The following is a 23,210-nucleotide window of genomic DNA, read 5'->3' on the forward strand; positions in this document are numbered from 1 at the left end:
TTAAATATACATCATGTTTACTGTGTACTCAACAGGAAACTACACCCTGCATATGCATTTTCCATTTCCTAAGCTTAAATTCTCATGAGCCTCATTGGCCCTTCTGTTGGAAAACTCATTTTGTTAGACTCATACATGACCAGTTATGACACTGGTAAAAACAAAAGAAAGTGAAAATATTGTAAAGCCCTCTTTATCTATAAGAATAGACAAACAAATTTTGAGCTATAAGAATGTCCTTCGAATGGAAACATAGTTCAGAAGAGAAATATTTTGACAGTAAACAAAAAATTCTTATAAATCATCCATTTGAATAGCTGGTTTGCTTTTCCCTTGTTTGAAAGGCATTTCAAGCTGAGACCAAGGCAAAGACTGATTAAATATAAAACAGGCCCCCCTTCACTCCAAAAAAGCCATATTCTTTTTTTAAATATATTTTTTAATTTTTTAAAAAGATTGCTAGGATTACATAAATGTTACATAAAAAATATAGGGGATTCCCATCTACCCACTCCCTACACCTCCCACATCAACAACATCCTTCATTAGTGCGGTATATTTGTTACAATTGATGAACACATTTTGGAGCATTGCCACTAGGTATGGGTTATAGTTTACATTTCAAGTTTAATTAATTGGAAAATAGAGGTTACTAAACAGAAATCACTCTGTGAGGTGCAAGTGGAAATTTCAATCATTGTTAACTCAAGACTGGAGATTGTCCTGGAGAAGGAAGGGATCCCACAGGTGGCATTAAGAAATTCACCCGTGTCTCTGTAGATGGAAGCCACTGTAGATTGAAAGGTGAAAGGTCCATTTCAGCAATCTTTTCCTTGTTTTTTATTTTTTTAGAACCTGGACAATACTGAGATAAATGAAAGTCTTTGAAGGTTTCTTTTAGTGAGATACACAGGCAGATTGGCTATCCAAACATAGACTGTGCTTGCTATGATTTAAAAAAAAAAGCCTCCTTTGAATGTATTTACACCCACAAATTAAAAATAAGATAAACACGGATGGGACAAATTATTATCTATTTTCTTTCTAACTTCTCCCTTTTCTACAGTCTACAGTAATGTTGCCAAATCCCAGACCAGGATGAAAAACACCAGTAATAAGAATTTCAGGAGCACAGAACCTAAAAGAACTCCACAAAATGCATGTTACTGAGGAGCATAAATGTGGAGTATTAGGGGCAGCAGCAAATCCAGAGCATCCCTTAGGAAAGGTTAGGTGTAGTGATGATACTTTATTCTCAGTATTCAATTCTGCTCCAGTAGAACATAGTACCCAGGAGAACGCAAAACTAGAATAAAAATGAGGGGAAAAAAAAAGAAATATAGATTAGGAACTGTTTTAGAAGCATTTCATATTTGGAAAGAAAATGGTGTTAGGCTTAGGTGATACTAGATTTTATGAGTAGCCTTGCCTTAAGTAACATCACAGGGAGAAAGCTGACACTGAGACCAGCCTGCCCCAAAGCATCACTTCAAACCTGCCATTCGGAGGCATCTGCCTCATTCTCCACTCTCCCTTTACCAGCTCCCACTCTAGACTTATATTTTTTTGGGTTGCCCTTCTTACTTCCATGCTGAAGTAATTTTCCTCTAGGAAAATTCCTTTTTCTTCCTATCAGCGTTAACCACCCTCCAGCAGATTCCTATTTCTAGTATGTATTATTTTGGGGTATGAATTTCTTCCTTCTGGTATTGAACCTCTTCTCATAAACTCCCCCTTTTTCCTAGTATGTTTGTGATCTGGAAGAACACCATTGAACTCAGATATCTGACTCAGGCAAGGGGTTAGAATATCTGGGTTCTGTGGCTGACTGTTGTTTCCTCCCTGGGCATCCTTAGACAAGTAGGTTAACTTTCCTGAGCCTCAGTTTCTGTATCTGTAAAATAACACCTTCTCTACATACCCCAGAACTGGAGGACTGAATAACATAGAGAAAGAATAATAATAGTATCAAATATTTATTAGGAGAACTTATTATGTGTTAAGCACTCTTCTGAGTGCTATGCATTAACATAATCTAATGCTCACAAAACTCTCTGGGAAAACTGAGGCACAGAGAAGATAAGTAACTTACCCAGGGTTACAGATCTTGTTAGTGGTGAAACTGGGATACAAAACTCAGGCAGTCTGCTTCAGAAAGTCTTATTAATCAGTTATGCAAAAGTCCTTTGTAAGTAGTGGTGAATTGGACATGCATGAGCGTTCTTCTGAAGCACAGTTCTTGGGAACCTTACAGAATTTCTCTACTCCTTGTAAGATGGGAGATGGCTACCTACTTAACTACTGCTGTGGAGTTTTTATATTAAAAGCATTTGACATGGAGCTTTCTCCATAGCAAGTCTTCAGTATATTTAGTTGTCTTCTCTTCTTTCTTTTGAATTTCAAGGAGACTTGCTAGACCCAGAGTACCTTTGATACTTGTGGGAAGTATTGTGAGTTACATCTGGTCTGGAGTCCTAAATTCTTCAAAAGACTTTAACGTTATCCCACAGTTCCTGCTAGTATGGTCTTAATAGAAAGTTCATTGTTATCCTCTTTCATTTATTCAACTAATTATTAAACACTAACTATGTGCTGTGTTAAACCCTGGGGATACAAAGTGCAACTGGTTTCCAGCCTGTTGGCGGAGACAAACATATCATAGCAGAGTGGCGCTCACAGTCAGCCACTGGGGCTCTGGTTAGTAGGGCTTATCTTTTCCCTGGTCAGGGAAGGTAACTCCCTCTCTCCCAAGGAAATCCACTGACTTGCCCTGGTGTCAGAATTTCCTGAATAGCCTTCAGGTTCGAGGTTTTTTCCTAGACCTTGTGTTGCGATTGAGGTAATCAGTGGCCATCTCAAGGCTTCTCCTTATCATCATCCTTGCAGAAATAAAACGTGTAGGGAGGTACTCACAGTCCAGCAGAGAATGGCAAATCCAAACCAAGCAACCCCCCAGGCGTGCCGGTCCATTGGTCCAGAAATCAGTTCATAGCAGCCCTGGAGGAGTGAAAGATTCCACGTTGGTGATTAAAGAACCAGAAGACAAAGATATAAAAGGTGGAAAACAGGTTTTGTTTTGAATAAAGTCCACTCCAAAGTCCAGTTTAACATAATCAGAATATTTCCAGATCCTCTTGGACAGCCAGTTACTAACACTGCTTTGATGAGGGCATAGAAATAATTCTGTTGAAAATATTCTATAGCACATTTACTTGTATATATCACTTATTCTATGAAGGGAGTCTGCTGTTTTAGCATAGGTGGACAATGTATGTCCACTATTCTAACTAAACTTGATTTTTATTCCCTCCCAAAAGATTTTATGGGTGATCTTTGTGAGAATAGAGCTACTTTTTAAAAAAAATTATTTTTTATTTTTAAAAAATATTACATTAAAAAAATATGCAGTCCCATTCAACCCCACCGCCCCCACCCCACCACTCCCCCCACAGCAACACTCTTTCCCATCATCATGACACATCCATTGCATTTGGTAAGTACATCTCTGGGCATCATTGCACCTCATGGTCAATGGTCCACATAATAGCCCACACTCTTCCACGTTCCATCCAGTGGGCCCTGGGAGGATCTACAATGTCCGGTAATTGTCCCTGAAGCACCACCCAGGACAACTCCAAGTCCTGAAAACGCCTCCACATCTCATTAGAGCTACTTTTTAAAAATTTGTTTTTACATGAAAGTGCTTCTGGTCCTAGAAGGGCCTACCTTGAAGTTTAGCTTCTGCCCAGTGGCTACAAGCGGCCATTTGAGGTTCTATCCTTTACAGTCTGCCTCAGTCAAGTGTTCAGCCATTGACATGCCCTGCCTTTGTTGTGTCTTGATTTTTCTCCCATTAGTTCTTCTCCATCTGTTTTATGTCAGAAAGATCCTTGTAAATTTTAAGGGAGATGGAAGCCTGTTGGAGGGTTTTCAGCTGGGTTGTGAGGTGGTCTCTCTAATACTGTGTAAAGAATAGAAGGTGCCAAGAATGTGCTCAGGCCTCAAGGAGATGGGGAGCAAGGATGGTGAACCAGGGTGGCAGTAACAAGTGGATACCTGCTTTGCGCCAGGCATTATGCTAAGTGCTGAAGAGACAGAACTGGATAATGCACATCCTCATGAAAATGCAGAGAAGATAGACTCATGAACAAGTCATTATAGTACAGTTCAAGATTTAAATGCAATTATAGAAGTAATGTACATTTGCTATTGGGGTGGCATATTTTGCTCTGTGGAAAAGGCCTGCTATAGAGGAATTAGTAGAATGCTTAACTCAGAGAGAATGGAGGTGTATGGGAAACTGGGGAACTGGGGTGGGGAGAATCAGAAAGGATTAGAAGATAAGAGATTATGTTGAGGGTGAAGAATACATGAGATTGAGAGTCTAGGAGCAAAGAGAGTCAGGGACAGAGAGGAAATTCAGGGATTATGAACTTGGTGGGGGAGTGGGATTGAGTGACAATGAGTTTGAAGGTGGGTTGTAACTGGTGGGATTGGAGGGGAAGATATTAAGGACAGATGAGGCCAAGGAATTGCAAGGGAGGGTGCTGGAATATTGTCACAACAGATGTAGGAGTCCCTGGAGATAGTGAAAGGAAAGAGTTTATTTTTACCTTTTCCTCAAATCTCATCTATCTCAACTTGGGAAAAGTAAGAGGTTTTAGGTTTTTTCTCACTACTAGAATGTTCTATATGCTAGGAAATAGTGTTGCTTTGAAATAAACTGATTATCTGAAGGCAAACATCCTTTTTTGTTCTTACCAAAGAGGTGATGCATTTTGTACACTATTATAATCCAGTCAAGATATGTTTTCATGGGTCAGTTCCAACAGTGAAGTACTGAAAGCATTTTATGAGTTCGGTAAGTGATAATTTTATATTGCCATTGTGATTAGAAGCAATAAATTTAATTTTTATAGCAGTATAATCAACTGATTAAAACAATGCCAAGATAATGTGGCTGAAAAGCTAAATGAGGATTAATTTGAACACCTCTGCAAAATAATCTATATCACACCCATGTCCCTTTTCTAGATTGATGCAATCAATCATAGTCCAGGCACTCTGCCATAAATTTGAAAGCATTTTATGACTTCCACGAGTGATCATTCTATTGCAATTGTGATTAGAAGCAATAAATTTAAATTTTATTGTAGTCTAATCAATTAATTAAAACAATGCCAAGAAAATACTGCTGAAAAACTAAATGAGAGTTGCTTTGAACACCTCTTTAAAATATATCACGCCTATGTCCTTTTTCTAGATTGGTGCAATCAGTCATAGTCCACGCACTCTGCCAAGTGCTGCAGCATCCTTCATTCTAAAAGTGCAGTTTGTATTATTTACTCAAAATGAGAAGCCTGGTATTTCTCAAATATTTTTGCACTGGCATACAACTGACTTTTCCCAATGAGGTAACTTGCAAAGCAGTGCACAGCATTTCAGAGGTTGACTACAGGATTTTGGGCCTGCTCTCACCAGGACTTTCTGTGAATATTACCAAGTTTTTTATTAGCTTAGAGGCTGGACTCCGGGCCAGACATGGCAGGTTTGAATTAGAGGAGAAGCAACATTTACTAGCTGTGTGACCTTGGGCAAGGTACTAGCATCTTTATATCTCAGTTCCACTTTGCAAAACAGGGATCACACTGGTATCTACCTCTGAGCATTAAAGGAATTAATACAGGTTTAGTACTTGGAACAGTGTCTGGCATTTAGTAAATACTCAATAATCACTCAATCATCCTTTTCAGCCTGGAAAGTCTTTTTCAGAACCATCCATATGTCAACTACCTTCTACTACCCAGATGACCATCATAACATTTTATTAAGACCATCCTACATTATCACTGAATAAAGGATTTATATATATAATTACTGCATTTAACCTCAGCAATTGCTATTGCTTTGGGACTGGCAAAACATCACTTTTGCATATCATCCCTCCCAATATACATTATGCAAAATTAGAGCAAATCTTGGTTTAATATAAATATTCTTTTGAATATCAGTTCTATACATTGTACATAGTTTTCACTTAAATTGGACTTTGCTTTAGCAATTCTCATGTTCTGTCAATTTTTTAAACATGTAAATCTACCTGGATTAGTCCTACATTAGCATTCACAGTTTACTTGCAAGAAGGAAATAAGAGGTTTAGGGTAAAGGATGCAGAATTTCTTACCAAGGGGCTATTACCTATAGTTGACCAATATTTCCTCACAAATTGGAGAAGAACCTTCTGGTAGTTCTTTGGAGCAGTGAGGACTCACCTGCTTGTGGTAATAACCAGGCACTCCCAGTTTGCAGGCCTCCAGGTTGAGCGGTTCTTTTAGCTTGTTCATAACACAGCACTGACGAGGCCAGGGGAAGTCCGCATCGCTGTTCTCAGTCCGGAAGGCAGACATGTATTTCTGCCAGTCTGAAGGCCCATTTACACCACAGCAGTTATCCTGTCAATGGATGAGAAGTACAAAATTGTCTTTCCTGTCCTTGTCGGAGTCATCAATGCAGCAACGGAGGTTTTAAGAGGAAAGGAGACACGGAAAGGCGCCTGACCTTGTGCTTACTAAAAATCCTCAGGCTAGAGCTGGAGGGATGAATAACTTACATATTAGAGTTTGCAAAAATATTTTTCATATTTATTATTTTACTAGACATTAATAAACTCTGTAGCCTTTTATTATATAAGTTACTTCGACTCTCTAAACTTCAGTTTCCTTAACTGTAAAATTGGGATAAATATAGTATCAACCTCATAGAGATGTGAGGATTAAATGAATTAATACACTTAAATTGTCTAGTATAGGCCTGGCCTACAGTAAACTCTTAATAAAAGTTAATTATCATCACTAATATAATTATATAATAATGTGAGACAGAATAATTCTAATGTTTGCTCATATTACATATGAGCAAACTGAGAATCAAAATTTAAAAAATCGGTGGTGATGGAACTACAAGTCACACTTTCATTTTTGTTTAATTTTCAACATTTTTAATTATTTATGTATGCATTTATTTTTTTTAAAGTTGTAGGTTTATAGAGAAATCATGCAGAAAATACAGGTACCTATATGTACATACAGTTTTCCCTATTATATATATGCATATAATACATCTATTATATATATATATGCATATAGTACTATGCATTAGGGTGGTAGATTTGTTCATAGAAGAAATAATATTATTATAATTAAACTGTTAACTATACTCTATAATTTACATTAGGGTTCACTTTGTGTTATACACTCCTATTTTTTTTTAAACTTTATTATAGTATCATATACAACCTAAATATTCCCCTTTTAAGTGCATTAAATATATAATTCAGAGGAGTTAATTACATTATCAATGTTCTGCTACCATCACCAACATACATTTCCCAAACTTTTCAAACACCCCAAACAGAAACCATTTACTCATTAAACATTAACTCCATATTCCCTCATCCACGAACCCCATCTCCCTGTTACCTTTATTCTATTTCTTCTTTTATTTTTTTATGCTTTCAAAATGTTCTACAGCAATTATGTACTACTTTTATAATGGGAAAAATAAACTGGATAAAAATGAACAAAACCAAGTGACTTTCCTGGTAGCCCATAGTTACGCCTCTATGTAGGAAAGGAAGATCAGTGAACACATAAATAATATCTTTACATTCTTGATAGAATTAGGAGAGGATAAAACACAAATCATTTCCCTTCTCTTCCTTTTTATCAATTCTACTGACGTGCTTCAAGAGAGGAAGTTAAAAGGACAAGAATCTCCCAACGTTTAGAATAGATGTATCCAAGCAAACCTCAGGGTAAATCAACTTCCTTCCTCCCTCCCTCCCTCCCTCCCTCCCTCCCTTCCTTCCTTCCCTCCTTCCTTCCCTCCTTCCCTCCCTTCCTTCTCTTTCTTGGTTCAGGGGATTGAAACTGGGAACATGTACATGTGAAACAGGCACTCAACCACTGAACTACATCTGCTCCCTAATCAACTGTTTTTAAAACAGGCCCTGTTTTTTTACTAGATTATGGAAAATATCTACCCAGGGAAAACATTCATCCTGTCAGTTTGAACAGAGCATTTGGGGGGTGGCGGGGGAATGGTTATATTTGAATGTGGTTTATTGCAGACCGGGTTTTAAAAAGGTGGTAAATGAAATTTTCAAACATATGGTCATTCATATTCTCATGTAAAGTGAAAAAGATACTTCACCTGCAATCAGATCAGATTTGAATCTTGGCTCTGCTACATACTGTATGAATTTGGGTAAATTACTGACCCTCTCTGGGTCTAGGTTTCCTCTTCTATGAGAGGAAGATAATATGCCTATTCCACAGGGTTGTTTTAATGATTAAACGGGATAATATATGTGCAGTTAATTTCTTTTCTCTTTTATGGTATTTAAAATATGTGATCATGCTGGGCAGCAGCACCACAATGTCTCAGTATGTACCACTGTCTAATATTAAGCAAAAACCTAAAAGAAACATTCTTAAAGGTTTCAGGTTTGATAAAGCAGATACTTTAACAGTATTTTAAATGAAATATTCAATTTAACAAATACATTTTACTCAAAGTATTTTTCTCTTTTAGGTAAGTCCTTTCCCCTTGACACCTCTTTACCCATTAAAACTTAGATCATGAGGCTGAGGCTAATTTTTACAGGGAAAAGAGGAACAAAAGAATCTAATAAGAACAAAGAAATATGCTTTTGACTTTGGCTTCCAAAAAGATTCTTGAAAGAATTACAGATAAATCTACTTGAGAGAGAATAGTTTTAGGGAAATTTAAGCTACCTATGCATTAGACAGACATCAAGTGCCTGGAGGTTTGAAAGCACACAACTTATACCAGTGTTTCTCCAATTTTTTTGTGTAATCAATTTTATTTTAGGACCCTGTACATGCATACAAAGCTAGAACTAAAATGGAGACAAAATTTCACAAAACTATGATTTTTAAAATAATGTTCAACATATACAACAGACATTATTCTATTATCCTTTATTTTAAAAGATGCCGATTATAACCCAGTAAATTGAGATCACAGTCCACTGATGGACTGCAACATGCAGTTGAACAACATTGATTTGTATTTTACCAATGTATGATGGTTAGGCTCATGTGTCAACTTGGCCAGGTAATGGTGCTTGGTTGTTTGGTCAGGCAAATACTGGCCTAATTGTTACTGTGAGGAATTTTGTGGACTTAGATCACTAGTAAGTTCATTGCATCTATGGCTAATTACATCTACAATCAACTGAGGAGATTGCCTTCAGCAATGAGAGACATTTCTTCCAAACAGTTGTAGGCCTTAAAAGGAGAAGTGATGATTTCAGCAGTCAGAAGAGAGAGAATTTCCATCTCTACTTCAGCCAGCCAGCGTCTCCTGGGGAACTCAAGAAGCTTCATCAAAGATCCTGGTTTGCAGCCTGCCCTACGGAATTTAGACTTGTGCGTCCCCACAGTCGCATGAGACAATTTTATAAAATCTCATATTATTTACAAATCTCTCCTGTTAGTTTTGTTTCTCTAGAGAATTCTGACTAATACACCATGTAAAAAGCAGAGAAAAATGGGCAATGACACCAGAATTGTTTCTCCCCCAAAAGGAAATAAGATTCTGAACAGCTGAAGGGAGGAGGAAGATCAGGCAAAACATGGCTGAAGCTTAAATAATTGTAGATAATTGGCAAAGTGCCTCTGTACTATGCCTCTTTTTGCATTCAACACCACTTGATATTTAAAAGATGGTCAATTTAATGTGAATCTGATGTAATGGAGAAACTGATGAGGTAAATCAGAGTTAGGGTGATTGCTCCATCCACTGGATAGAGGAGTAGAATTACCCAGAAAGGCTTGGGGGAAACTGAGGATAGGAGAGAACTGTCTCTCAATTCTCAGGAAATTTCTTGGGGAGTCTACAGGCTTATCAGATGTTCCACATTTGGCATAGTACTAGCAGGTCTGTAGCACACAATGACTGAATAATATGTCTAGACTTCTTTGAGCCTACCCATCCCAGGGTGGCACGGGAAATGCATCCGAATATTTCCAGACCCACAAATACCTGAGGGCTAGCAGGACAGAATAGGTAGGAGGAAGATGATGAAAAGAAAGTAGAGTTGTTTACTGGACAAGATGGTGGACCGGGGACATTAGCAGTAGATGCAGCACAAGACTAGGTAGAGCGAACCTTGGTAGAGGCCAGTAAGGATAGAGGAATGATGATGGTATGAGGAAAAACATAACTTCTCTAATGCCAAGGTAATAAGTATGCTTCTTGGGTATTTAGATCATCTTCACGAAAAAAAGGAAAAAAGAGAAGGACCTTGAATTTGATTGAATATAGTTTTATTTTGACTGAGTTAAACTTAAAGTATCTATTAGGCAGCCAAATGGAAATGTTAAGAGAGTAAAGGGAGCTCAAGGAAGAGGAGAGGTATCATCATCATATAAATGATATTTAACACCATAGGATTGACTACAGTCATTTAAGTAGAGACAGAGAGAGGGGAGATAAGGGTCCAATTTGAGCCTTGCAGCACTTCAATATTCAGAGTTGGGAAGAAGTTGAAAACCCAGCAAAAGTGAGAAAAGGAGTGGCTAGTGTGATGAAAACTGATGAAATGTCAAAAAAGATGAGGACAGAAACTTGACCATTGGATCTAGCAGGACAGGGGTAAATGATGACTATGATAAGGGTCAATTTAGTGGAATGGTGGAATAAGAAGCCAAATGTAGTTGGATGAAAGCAGATGAGAGGTGTGAAAATGGACAGAGCAAGTGTAGGTGTCCCCCTCCTTTTTTTACTAGGTTGACCATTTGCCCATGGGCCATAATTTTATTTTATCTATTTTTATTTTATTATTTTATTTTATTTGTACCGGGGAATGAAGCTGAGACCTTGTACATGGGAAGCAGGTGCTCAAAACACTGAGCTACATCGGCTCCCCATTGGTATCCCTTTTAAGAGGTTTTGATGAGAAATTAAAAAAAGCAGTAGAAGAGCAGAGTAGTGGATGAATGTTGAATAAGACAGTTTTTTTAAAAGATGGTCACTTTAATGTGAACCTGATGTAATGGAGAAACTGATGAGGTAGATCAGAGTTGGGGTGATTGCTGGAGTAAAGGAGATAGAATGCAGAGAAGAAGCAAAGGAGTTGGATAAAGGACAGTCCAATTGTCATAACAAGATAAAAGGCAAAGTGCTGAGGTGCCAGTGAGGATAGATGGGTGGGTTGGGTAGTAGAAAAATGAGAAGGTTCTTGTTTGATTTCTTCTGTATTCTCAGTAAAAGATGAGTTGAGGTCACCAGATGAGAAAAAGGGTGAAGAGGGGTACTGCAGGTGTGAAGAGAGGGAAGAACATATGAAGGAGTGGTAAGTGAATTTTCTAGGATAATATACTAGGAAATATCAAGTGCCCATTTGAGCTAGCTTTATGGCCATTATTTAAATTGGGATTATTCAGTGTGGTGGTTTTAAGTTTTATGTATCCCAGAAAGACATGCTCTTAACTTTGATTAATTCCTGTGGGTGTTGATTCATTGTAAGTAGGATGTTTTGATGATGCTACTTCAGTTAAGGTGTAACCCACCTCACTCAGGATGGATCTTAATCCTCTTACTGGTGTCCTTTATAAATGGAATGAATACAGAGAGAGAGAAAGAAAGCCATGGTAGTAAGAAGTTGAAACCAATGAAAGGAAGGGAAAGGAGAGACCAACATATATTACATATACATATACATGTGCCTTGCCATGTGGCAGAGGAGCCAAGGATTGCTGGCAACCAGTCCTTGGGAAGAAAGCATCACCTTGAGGATGCTTTGCTTTGGACATTTTTCTCAGCTTCAAAACTGTAAGCTAATACATTCCCATTTTTTAAAGCCAACCTTTTTCATGGTATCTGCCTTAAGAAACATAGGAAATTAAAACAGTCAGCATGGTTGTGTGACTTTTTTCCAGCAATATTTAGCTGTTAGGGTATAGGTGAGAAGTGGGCAAACAGTTCTATTCAACTACAGTGGGAGCTGGTTAGGAAAGAATGATAAACTGAGAAATAGGCAAGGCTGTGAAGGAGGCTGACAAAGGAGTTATTACAGGCTGGAACATAAAGTCTTAGTTAGGTAAGGAGGATAGAGAGAACATGAAAAGTGAAGAAAGTGAAAAAATAGCCCATGAGTTGGAGGACCTAATGGAATATAAAAATTATTGCAATGGAAGTATTAGAATGAAGGAAGAAAATTATAGAAGATAGTGGTCAGAGAATGGGAAGCCTGAGAAATTTTTATTTTGGAGGTGCAGTTATTGGTGATGACATACTGGCTATGACCATGGAAGTGGGTGGCTGAGGTAGGCAGAGGACAAGCTCTTTGGAAAGGAGTAGATCAAGGAATTGAGAAGCCAGAATGTTGGCTGATTCATCCTTGTGGATATTGAAGTCTTTAGGTAGGATGATAGGAGTATGAATGAAGAGGTAAGCAGTGAGTGAGATTTTGAAATCCCCAGCAATGGCAGGAGAATGACTGAGTGGAGGGTAGTTGATAAATAAACATAATAAGGGAGGAGTAGTGGTTGATATAGACTGATGGCAAGAGCTTCAAATGTTTGAAGAAAAAAGGAATGAGGGATGGAAATAGTATGGTAGTTAAGGAGAGCAAGGAAGATATTTAGCCAATCTCCAGGGCCTGTGCTATTTGGGTATGGGAAAAAAGTAAGAGGGTGAAGGGCAGACAATATCACCAGGAAGCAGCCATGTTTCTGGTGGAGCAAAGGGATAAAGTGAGAGTTCAAAGAAGGGGCAGAAGCTATCAGGGAGTTTGCTGCTGACAGATAATGAAAAGTTGGTTACGACATGGAGATGGGGAGCAGGGGCAGTGTAAGAGTTGGGTCAGGGGAAACGGACTTTGGCCCAGTGGTTAGGGCGTCCGTCTACCACATGGGAGGTCCGCGGTTCAAACCCCGGGCCTCCTTGACCCGTGTGGAGCTGGCCATGCGCAGTGCTGATGCGCGCAAGGAGTGCCGTGCCACGCAAGGGTGTCCCCTGCGTGGGGGAGCCCCACGCGCAAGGAGTGCGCCCGTGAGGAAAGCCGCCCAGCGTGAAAAGAAAGAGCAGCCTGCCCAGGAATGGCGCCGCCCACACTTCCCGTGCCGCTGACGACAACAGAAGCGGACAAAGAAACAAGACGCAGCAAATAGACACCAAGAACAGACAACCAGGGGAGGGGGGGGAATTAAATAAATAAATAAATCTTTAAAAAAAAAAAAAAAAAAAAAAAGAGTTGGGTCAGGTTTAGGGTTGTGTTGGGTAATATGTGGATAGGAATTTATATACTAGGGCAATGTGGGTGTGATGATGGATGTTCTGGATGTTTGATGGTATTCGAGATAAACCTGGACAGAAGATGAGGTAGTTAGGGAAATCGGGTGACCAAATCAAGTGTTAGTTTTGAGTATTTAACTGAACTAACCTATAGGAGATGTGAAAATGTACCAAATAAGCAAAACATTCAGTAATTGTCACCTGAGTTCACTGTGGGGAGGGAGGGGAACATTTTTTAAAAATGCGATACCGGAGTTCTAAGGGGCAGAATGTGTGATTAACCTACCACACCTGAATCTATAGGGTCATTGTCTTATTCCTATAGATGGAAGTTAATCCACATCATGGCTAGGAATAAAATATAAACCTAGGTGTCCCACTGCATCCGTGAACACATCCCCCTGTCAATAAATAAGAGGAATAGATGAACTTGCCTATGCCAAGACTCTTTCTGAAGGAAACCTCATTGGAGTCTGTGGACCTCTTACATTTGACTTCTTCCCCAGCCATACTCCATGAGTTACTGGTTTAGATGCAAGACTGTCAGGCTTTACCTGGAGCATGAGCCTGTCCCAGGTTTTGGTGACTCCATTGTTTTTCCATCTGTCATCATTGTTTGGAGGACTGTTGTTTTGGTACCTCTCCAGCATCTGCCTCAAGAAGAGGTTGGGTGTGAACTACAGTGGGATGAGGCAACACAAGAGGGAGAGTTAGCACACTAATTCTCTGGGAGGGGAAAGTAATTTTCTCAGCCAATTGCTGGGGGCAGGAATGTTCTTTCCTGGAGCAACACTGCTTAAAGGCATCAAGTAGGGGGTAGAGGTAGAGTGGGTATGAGGTTGCTTCAGGGCGGCTGAAGTCTATCTAGAGAGAAGACACCCATCTTCAAAGAAATCACAGTGAAGCCATGGTAGACAGGCACTGTAGGGAATAAAGGCTAGGGAAGTGGAGAAAAGGAGAGAAGATGGATGCTGAATTGAGAGTATGTCTAAAATATGGTGGATTGTTGATCCTCCCAGTGGGAGGAAGGCTGTTGGCCATGGCCGAGTGGTGAAGAGTATAGAGGATCCAAGCTTGGAATCCAGGAGTCAGACCCTCTGGGCTCAGGATTCTTGCTCTTTCTTCCACTAGCTGTGAAACTTTGGAGGAGTTACTTTACCTTTTTAATTCTCAGTTTTTTTTTCATCTGTAAAATGATAATAGTGATAATAACTATTTCATAGGGTAATTATAGGATTAAGTGAAATTATGTGTTGTTAACATAGTAGACTGTCTAGCACATAACAAGGGCTTCATACATTCCATGATGATGATGATTCATCTGAGCAGTTTTGCTCTGTGTTTTTGACATTGTACTCACAAAGTCTCGTTGTGTCGCTGCTGTGATACAAGATGCCACTTCAAAGCCATAAACTATAAACATCAGAATAAAATACTGGAAGGGAAACAAATGAGAAAGAAGAATTGCATTTACTCCCAAAGAGAGGCTATTTTTTTCCCAAATGATTATTACGTTTTTTCCAGCACAGTCTTCTAAATATAATCAACCAGTAACTCACATAGTTATTCAACAACCCCTCCTTGATCAGCTGCTTAAAGTAAGACTTGTTGTTAGGTGCTAATCAGTTCAATTCTCTTCTTTTTCCCAGGAAACAAATAACCACTGAATATAGAACTTTCTCAGTTCAGTATCTTGTGTTTCCGTTTTAACCGAGAAAAACAAATACAAGAGAATGAACTGGTATGTGTATGTGACTATGTGCTCAGTAGCTGGCAAAAAGTCTTAAGTATATCAGGCTATGTAGAGCCTCACAACTACGTTCTTATTGGGAGAAATTTTCTTTATGGTTTGCTGAAATTTAGAATTATAGAGTAGTAGATTGAATTGTAATAGCCAGTTTCCCTCTTGACAAGGCCCCTATTCTCATCAGAGGAACAGGCAGCCTTCAGGTACACAGCATTTCACTCTCATTCTTCTCTCATACACAATGCCATTCCAGACAGTTACATGAGATTAGGTGTGCAAAACAGAGATCACAGTGTGGTGAGGATGGTAGTGTTGTGTGTGCGTGCGCGAATGTGCAAATGAAACGCCTCCACAGGACCCTATTTCTGAATGGAAAATAACTGAACAGCAAAAGGCCTCTGAATCTGGGACGGGGACTGATTGCAATAGGCCTGTCTTTGATTTCCTCAGTCCTGCACATATGCTTTTGGTCCTCGGGTCCTTCTGGGGGAGAGGCATAGGGGTCAGTGTCAGTGGAGGGGGACAGGGAAAACTGTTCTCTTCCCCTGGGCAGGAGAAGCCTCTCTGAGCCGAACCTGCTGCTACACTACCTGGCCCGGAAAAGTCTTTGAGTGGGGAGGTGACAGCAGGAGCACCTCCAGAAGCCCCCAAAAGGCTTCTTTCCCTGTATTAGATGCTGTCTTGCTCCTTGTCAATAGCTTTGCTGATTCCTAAGAGGTCCAGAGATACCCTTACAGACACTCCAGGAAAGAGGCACAGGGTGGAGGTGGTTTTCTCCACTAAGCTGCTTCGTTTCTTTTCAAGGCATGGTGGAGACTATTCTCTCATCAGTTCAGTGTTCTTGGCTGTGCCAGGCACACATGGCTGGCCCCAAAGCAGACTGGGATGCAAGTGAAGGTTATCTTTAGAGCTCTCTCACTTTTCCTCTCCCTTTTTGCTGCCTTTCCCCGCCCTCCAAAAGTGCGTGCTTTTGCTCTGAAGAGCTGTTGGCAAATGACCACACACTGAGGAGCCAGAGAATGTAAATATTCTGCATTCTGTCAGTCCTAGGACAATGGTTAACTCAAACGGAAAGTAAACCAACAAGCGCCTGAAGTTGCTGAACTAGTTCTTTAAAGGTTGGACTCAGGTCCTACAGCATTTGGGTAGGAGAGTCATTTCAGGGGAGAAACTGCTGTCCAGCATGGGGCCTATGCCTAACACCGAGCTTTCCCAGCTCTCCTGGCTGCAAACTTGTTCCATTGGAAAGTCAGGGCATGATCTTGCTGCCTGTGGATTGATGCAGAAACCTGTCTGTGGGTGCACAGAGTTAGAGCCTCCACAGGCAGGTGGCAGCTGAAGCTAGTGGTGCTTCTTGAGATTTTCTGCCTAAGGGTCCCTGAAAAGCAAGCTAATGTGCAATCTAGGAAGCGTGGTACCTCACACAAAATCATCAGGTTGGAGCTCTCTCTAAGGTTCATGTTTAATTTTTAAAAATTCATGAAATTTTGTATTTTAGATCCTTGCCCCCATATGAACAATCTCCTCTGCAGAGTATTCCCCTCCTCCTTACCCTTTACCTCGTACTCTCTGCTCTCACCTATACCACTGAAAGCCAAAGCACTGTGCCGAGTGAAGAAAATATAATCCATCAAAACTGGTCCAGCAAGACACCTGTAGAGAGTATTAAGGTCTTACCGCCAGAAGAATCTTCCAGTTGGACTTCATGATACCTACAATGCCTAGAACGGAGAGGCAGAAGAGGCAGATGCCGACAAACATGCCTATCCAGGCGGCCCCGTAGATGTCATCATTGTCAGTGGCTTCAAGCAGCGGGTAGAGGCTGTGCTGGTCTGATACGAAGAAGATGCACTCTGCCGTCAGGGCAATCCCGCACATCTGGGGGGAGGGTGCTTCCTTCAGACTGGCGGCCAGCAACGCGGGATTGGGTAGGGGGCGAGGAGGTGAGCCTAACTCCTTCCCTTGCATAGGCCTTACTTGGGCAACTGACTTGAACTCCTTATCACCAGGAAATCAAACGGTTGCTTCTGTCCTACTAATTGGCTGCATACTTCCTTCCACATGCACTCTGTCATATTGTTATTTTGGTGAAAGACCCAGGCAATTTTGGATCATCTACCAAGTCCTTAGAAAGTGAAGCACTCAGATGACTTCTTTTCTGAAGCTAATGCCCCCATTCCGCCCCTATCACCTCATTGCCCAAATTCCAGGATTGTAAGTTTGAACAGGTCTTGGCCATACTTCTTGGTGTCAGAGAACCGTTGAATATTAGAGCTGGAAGGAACATTGGTGGTTATCTTTCCCACACCCTTTATTTTACAGAGGAGGAATCTTGGTGCTGACAGGGGATGACTTGCCCAGAGTTAGACAGGGAGTTAGGGACAGAGTGAGACCAAGCACCAGCTCTCCTGACACCTAAGCAAAGGCTCTCCCCATCCCACCATGCTGTCCCAGCTTGGCCTCTGACCCACTTCACTTCCTGGTGCTCCCTTTTACAGTGAGCCCAAGACACACACATCTGCCCCAGCAACCTTAACAATAGGGTCCATGGAAATCAACCAAAGTGTGTGTGTGTGTGCATGTGTGTGGTGTGTTTGCACACTGACCATGGTTGACCAGGGCTTCTTTTAGATTCTTGTATTTTGAAGCTGGTAGGGAAAATATCTATTTTTTAACTATTGTCTTTTGACATATCACATAATTTTATATGATTATATAGCTCATAGAATTTAACAAGAATACTAGCTTAGCTTGCTATATGTATTTCTTAAAGTGAAGAAAAGATCCTAGGAACCAGTAATTGTATTCATATTTTCTTTTAAAGTTCTACTTCATAGTAATCTAAAATAATGATTTTGGGATGAGCAGAAGTTCCTGAAAAATACTTGTTACTTACACCAACAATCATATTCCCAAAAATCAGCAGGCCTTGGAAGCAACGAACAGTGGAGTCCTCTTTGGCCATCTTCAGGATTTCCCACCAGCTGAAGACACAATTGAAAACATTGCAACTTAATAAGAGCAAGTGACAAATATAGCCACTATTTCCATAAAATGATGAAATCATGCCATTGGGAAAGCCTTCTTGCCCAAATTCTACGAAGGGAATTTGGTAACTAAATTCAATAATCATAGTAATCTCTTTGATAAAGAAGGAAACAATAAAGGCTGCTGGAGCCTGGTCATTGCCTTCCAGGGGATCTCCAGGGTATGGAAAGAATGGACTGTGTACTTTTTTTTTTTTAATTAAAATTATTTATTTTTACGAATTACATTAAAAAAATACGAGGTCCCAATCAACCCCACCGCCCCCACCCCCCACTCCCCCCACAGCAACTCTCTCTCCCATCATCGTGAGACATCCATTGCACCCAGTAAGTACATCTCTGAACATCACTGCACCCCGTAGTCAATGGTCCACATCATAGCCCACACTCTCCCCCGTTCCATCCAGTGGGCCCTGGGGGGGTCTACAATGTCCTGTAATTTGGACTGTGTACTTTTGAGTGATGCACTGAGGCTCCCTCAAGGCAGACTTGAGGTAGTGATGACTTGCTGGTGCTGAAGTACAGTAGAACCGTGAATCCTGGTGAGTGTCTGTGGTGTTGGCTCTACCGTCCCTTGTCATCTCACCCTTAAGGCTGAAGGGTAAACCTATGGTCAGATTTGGTGGTTGGCTTCCTTGTGGACAGTGGTCTGCTTTTAAAAAGCATTATTTTCCAAATATTTTATTATCATAAAAAATAGCAAAGTGCTGTCACATAAGAGGAGGGTCAGGAGAAATAAGGGACTAATGTCCAGTTCTTTTTATGTGCCAGTCCACTAGTACTTTATATACATGCATTTAATTATCATAACAACCCAAGTGGGTAGAAAAATAAAAAGAGGTGAGGAAGCTCCATTTTGCTGATTAGGAAACCAAAGCTTAGATTGGTAAAATAAATTGCCCAGTTCATACAACCAGTAAACGGCGAAATGAAGCTAGAAACTTTGGTTTGTATGATTTCAGAGCCTAGGCATTTTCCCTCAGCCCAGAGATTATTTACAAGGTTTCATGCCATATACAGCTGAATGTGGGCATCTCGCCCTCTTTGGCTTCTGTGCTTGAAACCCCCTGAGAGAAAAACCATCCACATTTCTCAGTGTTCCATTAATCTAGTTAATAAATTAGCCAATTCAGGTATTCAAGTTTTAAATCAAAATACATTAAACAAATGATACAACTTGTGTTTTGAAGTATACCAAGATATGTAAAGGAGATTGTTGTGTTCTAGGATTTTATATTTTACTGGAGAAGCTAAGATATGTTCTCAAATAGTTGTAATATATATAATAAGACCCTAAGTACTGAAATAAGAAAAGACCCTAAGTACTGTGGGAGTTCAGAGGAGGGAAGATGTAAGCCTTGCCAGATGTGTATGTGTTAGATAAGTAGAGCAGAGGTGGGTGTGTGGGGGAAGAAGGGGAGGGGTGGGCAGGATGCCAGTGAAAGGGAAAGTCAGGGAGTAGAGACAGAAAAGAGCGAGATTCCCACCAACAGCAATTTAGCAAGTTTGACTGAAGTCCTAGTTCGTGTGTGGGAGAGTAAGACTTCCATTTGACTCAGGCTTTGCTAAATTCTAACTTCATTGTTACATTCTAACGTAAGTATTAACAACTTTCAAAGTAATCGTAAACATCTCTACATATTTTTCCTTGCTGGTTAATCTGGAGAGCTGTAGAAATTTAAGGAGTTGATTTAGGAGAGCTTTTGGTCTGGAATTTGGCACATAGTGGGTCCTTCTGCATGTTTACTGAATGAACGGATTGATCTGGGCCGTTTTATAAGATCCCTGTGTGTGCTTTCTACTTAGAAATGCCATCCATTTCCTTCTGCTCGGAAATGTCACTCATTCTTTCCAGTGATGGCTGCACACTAGACTGAGCGGAAACTTTGGGCCCTGAAGGAGTAAATGCATAAACATCCCCTGGGGAGAACCTTCCTCATCTAGCCTGACCAGTTACATTGTTAAGTTCATTCTGGTATGTACAAATATTGCTCTTGACCAGTCTGATTGCCATCTAAACTAGAGACACAAATAAATAGACCATGAAAGGTAGAAGGTCAAACAACAGAAGTATAGAGAGTAAAGGGTAAAAACCTATAGAGGCCAAATTCAAAACCTGTATCACTCAGTACTGACTGAGCATCTGCTTGTCATGTAGCATCCTCTTTGTAGTGATTAAGTAGGCTTAAAGAAGAAAAAGGAAATAATTTCTTTGGAGGAGTTGAAAGCATGTCTCCAGCAACATGAATCGAAGGCAAAAATGACCATACACTGTAGAATAAGGGCCCACGGAGAAAAAGGAAGGAAGTGGGTAGTGCCCACAAAAGAGGGCATTATTGGCCCAAAACGAAGGGGAGGGGAACTTGAACAAGGAATTTGGCCCTTGTGACCTGAATTATGCCCTATAAAACACACACTTTCCAAAGACGACTCTGTCACATGGACATTTGAAAAAGGGGTAAGGACAAATGAATAAGTTGTGGGAGAATTATAAGAGTCAGAAACGTTTAGGCAGGAATGGGAGAAAAGGAAGCAGACAGAAGCTTGGTTTGAACAAAAGAAGGAAAATCATGAATTGAAAAATCTAGACAGGTGTGTGGTAGGAAACGCTAGGGAGGCAGCTCTGCTGTGGCCTGGTTTATGGAATGCAGGAATAGTCTGAACTTACTGGCCTTAAGATTGTTTTTTCCTTCTCAGTATTCTTTCTCTTCTTCTCCCTCAGAACATATGCATCAGTTCACATAAAAACTTAGCCACTTCTCCCTTCCAAAATAACAAAATAATTATGGTGATAGCTGTCATTTAATGAGCACTTCTGATGTTCTCAAACTATGTTAGGAACTTAATATTTATCCTCTCAACAGACCTGTGAGATGGGCATTTTAACCAAATTGCTGCTATAACATTACCACAAACTTAGTTACTTAAAACAACACAAATTATCTTACAGTTTGAGAGGTCTGAAATCTGTAATCAGTCTCATTGGGCTAAAATCAAAGTGTTTGCAGGGCTGTATTCCTTCTGGAGTGAATCATTTTTCCATTTTGCTGATGAAGAAATTGTGGACTTAGAGAGGTTAATTTGCCCAAGGCTACACTGCTAGAAAATGCAGAAGCTCAGTTGCAAACCCAGGTCTGCCTGGTCCCAGAGCATTTATTAAATTGCACTTTATGTCATCCTGCCACATACTGAACACTATTAGGAGAAAAATAAATACCTGGCTTGCTTCTTTGCCAATCCTTGGAGCAGAAAGAACAAATACATATTCCCTGCTCAGAAGACTTTGTAGTGGTCTGAAACACCAGAACTTTCTGACTCACTTCACTTCTCTGGGTTCTTATCTCCCTGGTCCCTAGATACTACACATATATATTTGAAAATTTTTAATTGAGATAAAATTCATAACATAAAAGTCACCATTTAAAAATTTTAAAGTGTACAATTCAGTAGTTTTTAATATATTCACAATGTTGTACAACTACCACCATGATCTAAATCTAGAATATTTTAATCATTCCAAAAAGAAAGCCTGTATCAGCTACTCCCCTTTCTCTCCTACTCCCATCCCTGGCAACCCCTAATCTACTTTCTGTCTCTATGGGTTTGCTTATTCTGTACATTTCATATATATGAATTCATGCAATATGTATAAGTTTTCTTTTACTTAATGTTTTCAAGGTTCATCCATGTTGTAGCATTTATCAGTACTTCATTCTTTTTTTATGATGCAATAATATTCTATAGGGATATACCACATTGTGTTTACTCATCAGTTGATGGACATTTGGGCTGTTTCCACCTTTTGGCTACTGAGAATAGTGCTGCTATGAACATTTGTGTACAAGTTTTTGTGACCATATGTTTTCAATCCTCTTGAGAACAGAGTGGGAGTAGAGCTGCTGGATCATAAAGTAATTCTATGTTTAACCATTTAAAGAACTTCCAGGCTGTTTTTCAAAGGGGCTTCACCATTTAAAAACCCTACCAGCAGTGTTTGGAGATTCTGATTTCTCCACATCCTTGCCCAAATGTTTTTCTGTCTTTTTGATTACAGACATCCTACTAGATATCACTCCACTAATAGTGGCATATTTCCCCCAAACTGCTGCATTCACACCATTTTCCAGAAAGCCTTTCTTAATATATCCCAAACCTGCAGCTCTCTCACCTACCCCAGGGACTGGAATGCCTTGAAAGTAAAAGGTACAAATATGCAAACCAAAGGGAGAGCCAGTGTCTCCTCAGCTACTTGTCTTTTAGACTAGATTGGTGTCTAGAGGACCTAAAATGTTGCTGCCTCCCCCAAACAACCATGGATGTCAATTGAGCCAAGTGCAGGCTTCCAGTAAATCACAATACAGTCTAGTAGATGTGGTCTAATGGTGAGCACAACTTGAGTTGGCATTGGAAGGCCAGGGTTTAAGTCCCATTCTTGTCTTTCCTTACTGTGTAACCCTGGGAAAGGTTACTCTTAGTGTCTACTTCTTTTTTATAAAATGGGTGAAATACCACTTATTGGATGGGGGTTGTTGTGATCACTAAAATGAGAGAAAATATGTAGAACTGGTTGGCAAACACTAAGAGTATTTACAAACCTAAGAAAGTATTAATTATAGCCAGGGGATATTCGGGAAGGATGGGTGTTGGGTTATGTTGTTGCTTTATGCAACAATGACCCCCGGGGCATAGGAAGGAGGTTTAAATGGTGCCTGGCCCCAAGGCCAAGGGCTCCTAGGCTGAGGTGAAGCAGGCTCCCCTCTACTCTGCTCAGCCCCACTGCGCAGGGGCCTGCTCTGCTACAGGGGCCTGGAGGTCTTACACAAAGATACCTATTTGTGTTTCTTTTCACTTCCCATGAATGGAGTAATGCAAAAAAATCTTTTCTTTGGAAGAGGAGCAAAATTTTCCCAGCCGTGCTTGTCGTGTGGCAGGAGTTAGGTACCAGGCAGCTCCTCCACACAGGAGGGCCCTCTTCACATTCCATCAGCAAACTCCTCGAGACTTTGCATCCTTGACTGGACTGCATCCCTCTGGCTTTGTCCAGCTCTGAGGCCTCTGCTCCAGCCTCGGTGGTGACACGGAGTTGACCCTGT

The 23,210-nt window shown here is 40.3% G+C and overlaps 1 protein-coding gene across 3 annotated transcripts in view; it reads right to left on the minus strand.

The window, feature by feature from the left end:
* Positions 1–418: 418 nt before the first annotated feature.
* Positions 419–23,210, minus strand: part of UPK1B (uroplakin 1B) — a 29,306-nt gene continuing 6,514 nt past the window's right edge. Inside the window, exons 2-8 of one of the 3 annotated variants that reach the window (XM_012520544.3) lie at positions 17,967–18,054; positions 16,787–16,948; positions 14,684–14,758; positions 13,878–14,000; positions 6,273–6,452; positions 2,914–2,997; positions 419–1,306 (exon numbers count right to left, since the gene is read on the minus strand). In XM_012520544.3, the coding sequence (XP_012375998.2) occupies positions 1,256–1,306; positions 2,914–2,997; positions 6,273–6,452; positions 13,878–14,000; positions 14,684–14,758; positions 16,787–16,948; positions 17,967–18,035 (744 nt within the window). In that variant the 5' untranslated portion in view covers positions 18,036–18,054 and the 3' untranslated portion in view covers positions 419–1,255. Of the gene's footprint in view, positions 1,307–2,913; positions 2,998–6,272; positions 6,453–13,877; positions 14,001–14,683; positions 14,759–16,747; positions 16,949–17,966; positions 18,055–23,210 lie in introns of all 3 variants that reach the window. The other 2 variants (XM_012520543.3, XM_004480793.3) reach the window with 2 other exon arrangements.

This window comes from Dasypus novemcinctus, chromosome 4, assembly GCF_030445035.2.
Source record: "Dasypus novemcinctus isolate mDasNov1 chromosome 4, mDasNov1.1.hap2, whole genome shotgun sequence".
In the NCBI taxonomy this organism is placed as follows: Eukaryota; Metazoa; Chordata; class Mammalia; order Cingulata; family Dasypodidae; genus Dasypus; species Dasypus novemcinctus.